The sequence below is a fragment of the Lathyrus oleraceus genome, chromosome 4, assembly GCF_024323335.1.
Source record: "Lathyrus oleraceus cultivar Zhongwan6 chromosome 4, CAAS_Psat_ZW6_1.0, whole genome shotgun sequence".
Taxonomy (NCBI): Eukaryota; Viridiplantae; Streptophyta; class Magnoliopsida; order Fabales; family Fabaceae; genus Lathyrus; species Lathyrus oleraceus.
Window position 1 is genome coordinate 274,953,320 of NC_066582.1, and position 14,172 is coordinate 274,967,491.

The following is a 14,172-nucleotide window of genomic DNA, read 5'->3' on the forward strand; positions in this document are numbered from 1 at the left end:
TAGAAACTCTTTTTAAGAAAACACTAACCGTTTAAACACCCTTATCTCAAACTCTCGCTCTGTTGATTTAGGTTATATAATTAAATTCGAATGCTTAACTCTCGTCCTCACATTCAATCTTTAAAAACACTTTTTGGAAAAGATTAGAATTTAATTAACTCTAAAAATTGCTCTCGCCCTGATCTAGAATTAATGTCCAATTTACACTGTCCAGTTAAAACCTCAAACTCTCGCTCTATTGCTTTTAACTTCTTTATGTCTTTTACTTTCATACAAAAACCTTGTTATTAAACCTGTAAATTGAGACCGTAAAAAGAGTGATTTTAATTTTAAACTTTAGATAAACCAACTTAATTTTGATTCCTTCATTCCGCTTACTTTACATACCGATACCTAGATAAATTAGCTAGACATGCTAAACAGACTTAAATAAATATCATGCATAAACAGACTCATCTCAAGCAAATAATATAAATAAATAATAAAACAAAGCATTGAACAATAATTAAAGAACCTGAATAATTTAAACAGTAGTCTTGAACACTCCACCACAAGCCGGTAGGATTTGTTCTTGAATTCTTCAATTAACCAACAAATTAAAACGAAGGAATAAAAAAAACTAGATTCTAACGTAAGGTTAGATCCGGTGAAAAGGTACACAATAGTTTCCGGTGTAGAAACTATTATGTGAAAAACTAATTAAGTGCTAGAGAAGAAAATAGAATTGCCAAAAGAAAATAATAAAAGTTGCAAAAGTAGTATGTAAAAGGTATGCCTAAGCTGCTGAGAAAAAGAAAATTGGAAACTGCCGAAATCTGGAAAAAAAGCGTGTTCGCTGCAGGTTTTGAAAGTAGCTATTTATATTGGTGCCTTCCGTAACGGTTTTCAAAACGTCTTCCGTAAATATAGCCATTACTTTGAAAAAGAGTCAAGCGTGCAGATAGGTTCAACGCGTTCCTGGTGCCAAAAATGTAGGGATGGTGTGACGTTCGTCACACCATGTGTGACGTTCATTACAGGAGTGTGCAAGGCGTGACGCTCGTCACAGCCTCTGTGACGCTCGTCACAGGCACAACGCCTGTGTCTTCTTTGGGCTGGGCTTGGCTTTTGCTATTTGTTTCTTTTCATTCCTTTTTGCACCTCCTTTTCTTCCTTTTTTTACTTTTGCTTCAAATAGATCACCTGAGACAAATAGAAAGGAAATACCGCGTAATATCTAATAAAATGAAGTAAATTGAAATAAATAATAATATAATTTAATTGAATTAAGTCCTAAAATATGATATAATTTCACGTTATCAGACTCTACGGGGATCTTTTTGTCAAAAAGGCTTCTCATCACACCTGTAAGTGAGTGAAAATATCTAACAGCTCCTACAAAAGAGATCAATAGACAAAAACGTGCCCCAGGTATGCCAAAGTCTCAACACCTGGGTCACTTCAACCTTCCGAATAAGATTTCAAGTTCTCAATCTTATAAACATGCATTGGAAGGGATCTCCATGTCTCAAAATGCAAAGATTCTTTATCAAAATAAACGGATGTTTTTGCAATCAAAGCGGTTATGAAAACAAAAACAAAATTATTTGACTGAATATGCATTTTATTGATTGAAAAGGTGTGGCTCAAACTGAGCAATACAAAGGAAGCAATTCCTGAAAAGAGGTAATTGCGCACAAAAGGAAAAATCTATCCTAATGGCAATGTAAAACCGCGATCTCATCGAGCTCCAACTCGGTTACACCCCATATGTCCTCAGACTCTGCGTGCTTTCTGCCTTCTGAAAAAGACGTTTCCGACTGATCCCCGTCGGGGATTATCCATGTCATATCCAAAGCACAAACGATCATGCCAGACGCAGTTGTTCGTTTCAATCCCTCTTTTGCCTGGACCGCCCTTTCGGGTTTTCAGTCCACCGGGATACCCTTTTTTGCCCAAGCCGCCTTTTCAGGTTTTCGACTTGCCGGGTGTACAGTTTTTTCCTTTTTTATCCCTAATTTTTGCCCGAACCTTTTCATCATTTTCATATTTTTTTTGGTTCGCCGGGATACCCATTTTTTCCAGGACTATTTTATTCTTTTCGTCCAGCGGGTCTCTTTATACGAAGTATTTTTTAACTGCGTCCGCATTCACAGGGGATGGAAAATCCTCGCCATCCATGGTCGTTAACAACAAGGCTCCGCCAGAGAAAACCTTCTTAACCACGAATGGACCTTCATAATTGAGTGTCCACTTGCCCCTACGATCGTTTTGAGGAGGCAAGATCCTTTTCAGCACCATATCACCCACGTGATACACACGAGGTCGTACCTTTCGGTCAAAAGCACGCTTCATCCGCTGCTGGTACAACTGCCCATGACAAATGGCCGTCAGCCTCTTTTCCTCAATCAGGCTCAACTCTTCATACCGAGTCCTTACCCATTCAGCCTCTTGCAACTTCACGTCCATCAGGACTCTCAGCGAAGGAATCTGAACCTCAACCGGTAGCACGGCTTCCATTCCATATACCAACGAGAAAGGCGTTGCCCCAGTAGATGTACGCACCGAGGTTCGATACCCATGCAATGCAAATGGCAACATCTCGTGCCAGTCCTTATAAGTCACAACCATCTTCTGCACAATCTTCTTAATATTCTTATTGGCTGCCTCAACCGCCCCATTCATCTTCGGACGATAAGGAGAAGAATTGTGATGCTCGATCTTGAATTCCCGACACAGTTCTGCCATCATCTTATTGTTCAAATTAGAACCATTATCAGTAATGATTCTTTCAGGAACCCCATATCTGCAAATGATGTCCCTCTTCAGGAATCTGGCGACGACCTGCTTCGTCACGTTTGCATAAGAGGTTGCTTCCACCCACTTGGTGAAGTAATCAATAGCCACTAATATGAACCAATGCCCATTTGAAGCCGTAGGCTCAATCTTCCCAATCATATCAATGCCCCACATAGCGAACGGCCATGGAGACGACATCAAACTCAATGGATTTGGAGGCACGTGCACCTTGTCAGCATAAATCTGGCATTTATGACACTTCCGCACAAAATTGAAACATTGGGCCTCCATTGTCATCCAATAATAACCTGCCCTCAGCAGCTTCTTCACCATTGCATTTCCACTGGCATGGGTACCGAACGACCCCTCATGAACCTCTTTCATCAATTGGCTTGCTTCTTTGTCATCAACACATCTGAGCAAGACCCAATCGAAATTTCTCTTGTATAAAACCCCATCCTTGTTCAGATAGAACACCATGGCCAACCTCCGCAGAGTCTTTCGGTCCTTCTTGGATGCTCCCTCAGGATATTCCTGGGTCTCCAGATAGCGCTTGATATCGAAATACCACGGCTTCTCATCATCAGGCGCTGTGTCCACAGCAAACACATAAGCCGGTCTATCCAGACGTCCCACCTCAACATTGGGGAACTGATTCCACCACTGCACCTTGATCAAGGCAGCCAGAGTAGCCAAAGCATCTGCCAACGGATTCTCCTCTCTAGGCACATGATGCAAAACCACCTTGGTGAAAAACGTCAACAATCTCCTCGTATAATCCCGGTATGGAACTAAATGAGATTGATGCGTATACCACTTTCCGTTAACCTGATTCACAACCAAAGCTGAATCTCCATATATAACAAGGTTCTTGATTCTCAAATCAATCGCCTCTCAATCCCCAGGATACAAGCTTCGTATTCAGCCACGTTGTTGGTGCATTCAAATGTTAGCCAGGCAACAAAAGGAATGTGGGATCCTTTCGGCGTAACCAAAACAGCACCAACTCCGCTACCATTCACGTTAACGGCCCCATCAAACATCAGAATCCATTCGGATTCAGGGTCAGGCCCCTCCTCCGGGATTGGTTCCTCGCAATCTTTCGATTTGAGAAACATGATGTCCTCATCAGGGAACTCAAACTTCATCGGTTGATAATCCTCAATAGGTTGCTGGGCGAGATAATCAGACAATACACTCCCCTTGATTGCTTTCTGAGAGGTATATTGGATATCATATTCGGTCAAAATCATTTGCCACCTCGCAACCCGTCCGGTCAATGCTGGCTTCTCAAAAATGTACTTGATGGGATCCATCTTGGAAATCAATAAAGTGGTATGAACCAGCATATACTGCCTCAGTCGACGAGCAGCCCAGACCAAAGCACAGCAAGTTTTCTCGAGCAGTGAATATCTTGTTTCACAGTCGGTAAACTTTTTGCTAAGGTAGTATATGGCATGCTCTTTTCGACCAGACTCGTCATGCTGCCCCAGTACACACCTCATAGACCCCTCGAGGGCTGTCAAGTATAGGGTTTACGGTCTCTCTCCATAGGGAGGCAACAGAATCGGAGGCTCCTGCAACTTATTCTTTTATTTCCCAATGCCCCTGGGCAATCATTATCCACCTGACCGTTTGATCTCTCTTTTTGTTTTCGGTTCAGGCATTTCTTGCATTACTTTTTCCTTTTTTTATATCTTCCTCTCTTTTTTTTTCTTTTTTTTTCTTTTTTTTTTAGCAGGATCAACCTCGATTCCTCTTATCCGCTCACAATAAGCCCCCAGCCACTTACCGGACCGCACTCTGATAGTGCACTTATTCGGATTCAACCTCAGTCTGAATTGTCTCAACCGATCGACCAACTTGACCAAATCTACCGAATGCCCCACTTCTGTTTGGGACCTTGCTATCATGTTATCAACATAGCATTCGATTTCATGACGAATCATATCATGAAACAAAGTCACCCTGATACGTGGCACCGGTGTTCTGCTTCACTAGAGGACAGTCTTCTCTCAATGGTAGTTTGTGCACAACGACATCGGCATCCGACCCTGGCCTATCCTGATACGACCAGGAGAAGGTATCCACATGCTCTTTCAACAAGGCTACCATTCTGCTTTCGACTTGCCTCTGAAGCGGCCCCAATTTTCACTTCCTTTCTGACCTCGGTGGGCCTAAACTTACGATCTCAACTCGCTCCACGTGCGGCCGAATCACCTTCTCCTCTTGTTTCAACAACCTGGCTAATCTTCCAGCAGATCACAATCTTATTCGCCTTCTTCTTCGGCATGATAGATCGGATTGTCGAAGTCATATGAGGGTGTAACCGAATTATCATCAATGAGATCCGGAGAATTATTTTTTGAAGTCGGAACGAGACAAATCAAAAAGGAAAATGAAAACATTGCCATTTTTATTTTTGTTTTAAAAACTGCAAAAATAAATGAAAAACAGGGAACACCGCTTTTAATGCGAAAAACATCCATTTATTAATGATGCAAAATGTTGCAAAATGAAACACGTGAGATGGCCCTTACAATGGACCATTACGTTTCTGGCAAAACGTATGGCTTCCATGCAAATAAAATTGAAAACAGAAAATATTACTCTTCATGATGAGTGACAGTGATGATCTTTGAGGCCTTCCAGTTCCCTGGTACGCACGATTTTATCCACGAGTCCAGTTCGCAGTCACCGTCAATCTCTTCACCCACTGCACAAGCGTGACCTGGATTCAACATTTCAGCACTGATGAATGTGAACGGTGGATGACGTCCTTTGTTCTATCTAGACGACTCTTGACCTGGCTGATAGCCAACCCCGAACATATCCGCCTTCACCACAATATCTATGATCTTTCCCCAGCCTAGGGCTTCTCCGTTCTTCACCACTTCCATGGCCTGCTCGTAAGAAGAAATGGATAGCTTTTTCTATTTCTCACCACAAATGACATTTTCTACCTTGACGGTCTCAACTGCCTGACATGGTGTTTCAAATATTTCACTGTCCATTTCTACCTGCTTGAACGATGACAAGTGGCCGACAAAGATGTCCATTTTCCCCCAATCAATTTTCTCAAATCGGAGACGTCCGTCATCCATCATTCTCTGAATAGTCTCCCTCATCATTACACACCCGTTTGTAGTGACGGTGCAGGCAGCACAATGATTATCACAACCAGGGAAAACTCCACTCTTCATCAGATGTCTCTTAACCACAGACATTGGAGTCCTCAACTGATCCACACTCGTCACCTCTATTTTTCTCTTATCCTCTGACATCACATTCACCCCCAGAGGGCCATGCATCGGCATGGGGTTAGCATTAACATCCGGCATCGGTGCAAAATTGATGGCTTTAGAATCCACCAAATCTTGAACGACATGCTTAAAAGCTTTACACCCCTCAATGTGATGTCCGGGTGCACCAGCATGGAACTCGCACCTGACATTCTCATCGTAACTTGCAAGCCTCTGATCCGGTTTCCCTGGAACCAATGTCCTTGGCTACACCAACCCAAGATCCTTCAACCTTTTAAACAGAGAGGCATAAGTCACGGGCGGCTTATTAAAATGACGATCTGTCGTCCTTCTTCTCACTTGGCTCTTAGCTTTCTGTACTTTCTGTTGAGGTGGCGGTTGCTGCTGTGGTACAGGTTGATTACTAGTAGGGATCGTTACTGTAGCAGCATACGGGTGGTAACGATCCTTACCCTTTTTGTCATGCACATCACTTGATTCAACCTCCTTCTTGTGCTGACTATTGCTGGAGGGCCTCTTTACTCCAGACGACAGAGCATCTCCCTGGACTTCCCCCATTCTCAGCCAATTTTCAATCCTCTCCACCTTCTGGACGATTGCTTTCTGCCCCAAAGCGAGCCCTTGCACAACATTGAACAACTCCCTCATCATCTCTTTCAATTCGAGAATGTCGGTGTTGTGGAGATTCATCATTCCTGTGTCAATCAAACAGGTTAGAAACTGACACCTGCAAAACAGAAGACAAGTTATTATGATTCATGCATGAATGCCATGTCTATCCATATGAGGAACATTTTGTGCTTCGATCCTGGTTTCATCGAGACAGATAATAATCCGGCAGCAATATTCTGACATTCATCATTTGATTTCATCACACAGATCAGAGATATATGATTTAGCAAAGATACCCCCCAACCACGTGTGTGCGATGTGAGTGCATACAGGAAAGCAAATAAAGCTTGAAGATCAATCACTGAGTGAAAATAACCATTGTATACCAAAAGTGCACAATAAGTGCAAGAGTCATACATCACGTCTGATACAAATCAAATTATATTTCTCCAGAATCAGAAAGAAAATGCAAGCAAGTGAATTCCGTCAACAGGCCTGACGGTAATCCAACACAAATGAGAAATGTCTACATTGATGAAGGTCCCACAAACGGCTCTGCATCATCTACCATCTTGGTAAACTTCACCGCGAACCTAAGCTCAGTGTTCTCCTGCTGCAATCTCCCTACCTCCTTCTGGTGAATCTTCATCTGTCGGAAGTAATGATCCCTCTCAGCAAGATAGTGATCTCTCTCAGCAATAATCTTCGCTTTCTCCACTTCCCATTCTGTGGTAAGGACTTTAGTTCTGGCATCTCTCTGGTCCCTCACAAGGATTTGTCTCCTCTTCTCATCTTCGATAACCCTCAAGGCCCTAGCTAGTTTCTCCTTGGTAAGGTCATGCTCCTTTGTAGACGACTCCAACGCTTGGCTGATCTTGCGGTAATAGACAGTGTCTATCTCAAAGCGCTTCACTTCCATGGCATGTTTCTTATCCTGATCTTCCATCCTCCTTCTGATTTCCTGATTAGCCATCTGAATCCTAGCAACACTCATCTCCAATTCAGTCTTCTCTGCTTGCAGCTGATCTCTGGATTTCTTCATCTCAAGGAACTCTTCCATACTGACAAAAGAACGTGGCCCCTCAATCAAAGGACACCAAGGATCACCTCCAGGAAATGGTAGATGTGTGAGCTCAATCCTCTTCCTAAGCCAATCATCAAACGGAGGAAGAGACCTGCTATTAATCTTGCCAAAAGGAACCTTGCCCTTTCTCTGAATATTTCGCCATGCCCCAGACACCTGCCTCAACTGTGACAAACTACCCTCAGTTGGGAAATAGAAAGACTCCTGAATCTCTCGTCCAAGAGGAGGACCCTCCACAGCAAACCCCATCTGCCTCCTAAGAAGCACCGGGTTGTAATTAATGCAACCTTGAACTCCTATAAGAGGTACATTGGGAAGACTCCCGCAACTATAAATGAAATCTCGTCCAGCCATACCGTTGTGAGTCCAAGCTATGTCATTGGCTCGCAAACCCATCAACCTGACTGACCACTTGACAGTAGGATCAAGAAAAGCAAAGGCACCTCTGGAAGGCAAATACCCCATGAACCACTTATGTAACAACTAAGCACAACATCTGATCAGTCCCCCTCGCCTCTTCTCGTTCCGATTATGGACCGAGTAATAAACATCCCCAACCAAGGTAGGAATAGGATTCCTCTGCATAAACAACCTGATGGCATTAATATCCACAAAATTCTTCTGATTAGGAAATAGGATGATCCCATAGATGCTCACAGCAATCAAAGCACAAACGGTCCTCCAATTACCCACAACAGCATGCTCCTTGGCTTTAGCCTCCAAGAAACTCAGATGAAAACCAGGTAACTTTCCTTTCTCCTTCAAACCCCCCTTGGTCACCTCCGGGCTCAAATAAAGAGCACGAGAAATCTCAACAACATCAGGCTCCCCCTTGGTGACATAGAAAGGAATCTGATCTCTGATCGGAATACCTAGGATGCTAGCATAATCCTCCATCAAGGGTCCCAACAAGTAATCCGGAAAGACGAAACATCTCAAACCAGGGTCATAGAACTGGAGAAGAGTATGAATGGCGCTCCTATCACTGTCTGTGAGCCTGAAAACCAACTTCAAAATACCACCGTGGGCCTCACGGAACAACCCCACATGATCAGGTGTAATCAATGCTATCATATCTCTTAACACACCAATCTCTGGATCAAAGAAACTGTAGACGACGTCATCTTTCAAGTCGGGCCTCATGTCTGGAACAAAGAAGTCTCTCAACCAGGATCTCGATCAAGAATGTCCCCTGCATATAGATAAACATGTGTTAGATGCAGATAAATGCAAAATGTGAATGATGCTGATGCATGAATGCAATGCATTGTGCCATCCTCCAAGTCATCTGATCATTCACTGCACTGAGTTGCGGCCTCTGAACCAATCACAACCATCTGAAGGAATATGTAACCACAAATCCGACTTGGTGTTCCGAAATAAACGGAACAGAATGATACATCACCATCATCACCAGAGATCCTCTGAACAGATAACCATAAGACCCTCTGAACCAGCCCAGGGAATCCTGAAATAAACGGATCCCCACTGATAAATACCACGGACAGAACTCCGGCGTCTCAGAAATAAATCCATAAATCCGACTTATAAATAGAACTCTGATCAATAGCTGAACCATTAGTCACCATCAAAGTCACCATCAGAACATGCATCTGTAAGAATCAAACCCTCCCCTCACAGGTGAATTCTAATCAGGTCATCCTAAGGCGGATAATGGTCTCGACAATCGGGCAAAGATACTCAACGGGTTTGCCCTTTCGGGTGTGCCGCTGCAGCTCTCTTAAGACCGTCTAAACCAAAGATCCGGGAATGAACGGTCACCGAAGTCACCAGCTCAGATGAAGTGACTCAACCAAAGTGGGTACTCCACAAAGGAAGAGCTCCTTCAAAAGAACCTCGTCCGGCTTGTGGTATGTCACGTCGCCCAAAACATGTTGACCTAACATGAGAGGCAACATGAGACCACACTAATCCTAGGTGTATACTCGGGCCTGGGTTTTAGCCCCACTCAGAACACCCACCCCAAAAATCAGAGGAACCACCTGTACAGAGGACAGCAAAATGATAGTATGATGCATGCAAATATTTATGCAAATATGTACACAACATAATAAATGCAATAAATAGAGCAACACAAGCAACCTAAACTATCCTAGAGAACGCTAGGAGAGACTCGCTTGGGGAAGATGGACCAGCAAGAGGTCAACTTCTGTCCCCAGCAGAGTCGCCAGCTGTCGCATCCGCGAAAAACAACCGGCGGGAAAAAACAAAACAAACAGAGCCGCCACCGTGCGTTATTTATCCCAAAGAGGGAAAGGAAACGCTCGAAGTAAACCTGGAAAAGACATGGTCTCGCGACCAAAGAGAGATGGGATCGGGAGTCGGTTATGCGAAGGGAAGGTATTAGCACCCCCTACGCATCTGTCGTACTCGACGGGATCCACGCACAAAAGAATAGAAGAAAGGTTGCTAAACACTGCTCAAAAGAGTGCACACACACACCGGAATAAGACACAGGTGGAAGAAGAGGGGGAAACGGGCTCGCTAGGATATCGCATCCTATGCCTACGTATCTCATCTGGAATGAGAATCAGAGCTACCGTAGTTCGGCTCACGCACGCCAAACAAAACCCACACAGGAAACCGACTGCCAATCGCTGGACTTATGTCAGACTCCACACAAACAGGCAAACATGGAAACCGAATGCCAATTGCTGGACTTACATCAGACTCCGAACCAACAAACACACACAGGAAACCAACTGCCAATCGTTGGACTTACGTCAGACTCCACACAAACAAACACTAACAGAATACAGAATGCCAATCGCTGGTCTTACATCCATCTCCTAACACACACAAGAAGGTTAACCAACAGACAAATTAATAGGGAGTCTGGCACTCGAGCCTAATAACTGTCAAGCAAACACACACAAAAAGAAAAAAAAGGGTGCCCGGAGAGATCTCGTACGATCTCCTGCCTACGTACCTCATCTGGTATGAGGATCAGGGCAACGTAGTTCCCCTTAACAGGGGAGAAACTTTCTCCTAACTAGAGACTGGTAAATGACAAACTAAAAGGGAGACTGACTCGAGCCTAATAGTTATCATGTAATCCACAATGGTCCTAGGTTGAGGTTTCTATCTAACTTGCACAGGCAGCAAGCTATCCTAAAGAGCACAGGCAAAATCATACAAGCACAAAAAGCAAGCACACACACTATATGCAAATAAATGGGCTCATACAAGGTTAGGCTGTGAAACACAAGCCAACTGGAATCGGGTGTAGTTAGCTCTTAACCCTAACATTGAGAGTTAGGGTGAAGCAGATGAAATGGGAAGTGAGGGTAAGACCTCACAGCTCTTATCCCTGGCCTGGGAGAGCTTCAGACAAATGAAAGTGTGGGAGTTCAGAAGGTTGGAACTCTTCTCCATATATGACTGACACAACAAAGATCTTGGGTTAATATCCACAATGCGTCAACACAAGGTGTGAGCAAAGTGAATGACACACTGAATAGCAGGAGATGGACTACACATCTCTTTTATCGGCCAATTGCCTCATAAGAGGACTTTTCCTGCTTGGCACAAAGATAAACATTCACAAGCATTGCCTCTTAAGGAGGGCTTCAGACAGGTGTCTGCCCACATAACAGGACAGGTCTTCCAGACTATATGAAGTCAAAAAAAGTTATACCTCACTGGTTAAGCAACCAAGCAAAAGCAAGTTCAAATTGAACTTAAAGCAACTAATGTACCTGTGGAAACATCACACAAATCAGTACAACTATACAAACAGACAGACAACATGAATATCAACAGTCAAACCCAATGAGCAAAGGCATAAGCCAACAAGTCAAACTCAAATGAGTTAACAACCCTACAAAATACACAAGGTTTGTAGTCAACAAGTAAAACATCAAAGGCTCAAGTGATAGAGCACCAACAACTAAGGAACTTGAATGCTCCACCGGAAATCAAAGCTCAAACATAAGCAACCAACCACTAGGTCAAGGCCTAGGGTCAAAGATGGAGAAAAAATCCAAAACAGAACATGAAATTTGACATGAATCATCCTCATTCAATTAAGAACACAATCCAAAAGGTCCCACATCAATATCAATTACCAAATCCATTTCATGAACCAAACATGGCAAGGTATACAAATTGTGACCACATTGTGACATCAGAATGAACAAATGCACATTAAATCAAAAATGATTCAAATAATCTTGGCAAAATTCATGAGTAAACAGGACATACAACATGATCATCCCACAAAAAATTAGAGCATTTGGACAACATTAGGCATGGTAATCAAATTGCATAAGCCAAGGCAAGCACAATCAAGCACATATGTGACACCAATTGTCACACCAACTTAGCACAAGCCTAAAACAGAAATGAAACATGGTAAAAACCTCAAACCAAAGCCAAAACAACATTCAACATGTCTAGAATTAGTGTGCAAAATTTCATATCCATTGGATAAAGAACAAGCATTTCCCAATCAAATGAAGATCAAGGCAATTCAAAAGCTCTCATATGACTATCCAGAATGAAAAATCTCAATTAAATCAGAAATCAATCCAGTAATTCCACCAGAAATCATGAGCATTCACAACATCCATATCAAGCATCATACAACAAATTAGGACATTTGGAATTCATTTGGCATGGTAAATGCATCAACCAAGTTGAACATCACAAGGTGTGACACAAATTGTCACACCTAACTTAACATGATCATAAAACAGCAATTACACTTGATAAAAATACAAACTCAACACCAAAATGTCCAGCAAGATGTCTAGTTATAACATGCAAAATTTTAGAATCATTGGATAAGAATCAAGCATTTCACAAATGATATGGCAAGGCAATGTCAAGAATGGACACATGATCAAAAACCCTAGGGCAAAACAAAATCCAGACAAGCATAATTTATGGAAAAATGATGATAAAAAACTAGAGAGAAAATGTGACACAATGCATAAAACCACATATTTTTTGGATCATTATTTAATTTGTTATGAATTTTTAAAGTTGAAGAAAAAATAAATAAAAGCATGTGAAGCAATGTACATGGCATGGAGAAAATTAAATGAAGCATGTGAAAATGTTGCACAGCCAAGATTCGAACTCGGGGCGATTTCAAAAAGGCAAATGGCGCGCTGAATGGGCTTCAGCATGCACCAATCACGTGCGAGCCCTAGGGAAACATTCAGGAACGCTTTTCAGTTGCCAAAATTGATCAAAACCGTTGCCAAAAATCCTGCACTTCATCTTCTTCGTGCGCCACACATGAACAGTGAGTGTTCATCAACACTCAAGAACAAATGTTCCAGAATTCAAAATTGGACATACTAATGTATAGATCTTTCAATGTACATCACAAATCAACGCATGGCTAAGCCTAAATCATCACATCCAAAGAGAATCGAAGCAATCAAGTATCATGCACAAAACTTCAAATCACCATAACTCGTTCAATTTTGCATGGAATTTAGTGGTTCAAAGCTCAGAATCATCAGTGTTCTTAGATCTACAAGTATAGCATGATAATTTTAAGAAATAAGGAGATCGAATCCATGACCTCTTGAAGAGCAGCTTTAGAATTTGCTTGATTCAGGCTTTGTAATGGCTTCAATGTTGCTCCAGAATGCTTGTGCAAGTAATTGGAAGAGAGATTAAGGCTTAATTGTGCATGACTTCAACAAATTTTGGATCCACCATCAATGAACTCAAGCTTTGAATATGCTTCAAACATGCACGAATTCTCTTGGTTCTTCCTTCAATCTTACTCCATGATGCTTCCAGATGATGAATTGATCCAAAGAAATGCAAGTTGTTTGAAGAAAATTGAAGAAAAAAGTGAGAGAGAATTTTGATGAATTTTGTGATTCTAGATCTAAGATTGGGAATTGTGAAAAACAGTTAGAGATTAGGCTTATATATGCAATGCTAAACATGATTAGGAAAGGATTAAGGCAATGCTAATGGAATTAGTGAATTATGGAGTGTTTTGGCAAATTGAGCTTTTCACCCTTATGCATGAAAATGCATGGTGAACAGTACGAATTTTGATCCAATTTCACTCAAAATGCTGTTTTGGAGTCAATGGTGATGGTCACATGTTCAAATGATGCACAAATTTTAAATTCCATTTTTCCCTCCAAAAATTAAGTGAATTTCCAAATATTTATGTGAATGTAATTCATGCCATGTAATGCAAAATTTGGAAACTAGAGGTTAAAACAAGAACAATGCAAAAAGAGCCACTTGAATTGGAGTTTTGGTTGAGAAGTTATGCCTATTTGAAGTTCAATGCATCCTTGGCCATGTTTTGATCACATCTCCTTAACCACACATGCGAAATTGATGATCTTGGACTTTTTGGAAATGGGAGAGAAAGATCTACAACTTTCATGTTCAACAAAATTTAATTTGAAGCTTTATTGATGATGTAATCTT

General features: G+C 42.0%; 1 protein-coding gene across 1 annotated transcript in view; it reads right to left on the reverse strand.

Annotated features, from left to right (window-relative positions):
- Window positions 1-7,179: 7,179 nt before the first annotated feature.
- LOC127137070 (uncharacterized) overlaps window positions 7,180-14,172 on the reverse strand; it is a 30,585-nt gene continuing 23,592 nt past the window's right edge. Inside the window, exon 3 of the mRNA XM_051063564.1 lies at window positions 7,180-8,929. Within this exon, the coding sequence (XP_050919521.1) occupies window positions 7,180-8,202 (1,023 nt within the window). The 5' untranslated portion in view covers window positions 8,203-8,929. The remainder of the gene's footprint in view (window positions 8,930-14,172) is intronic.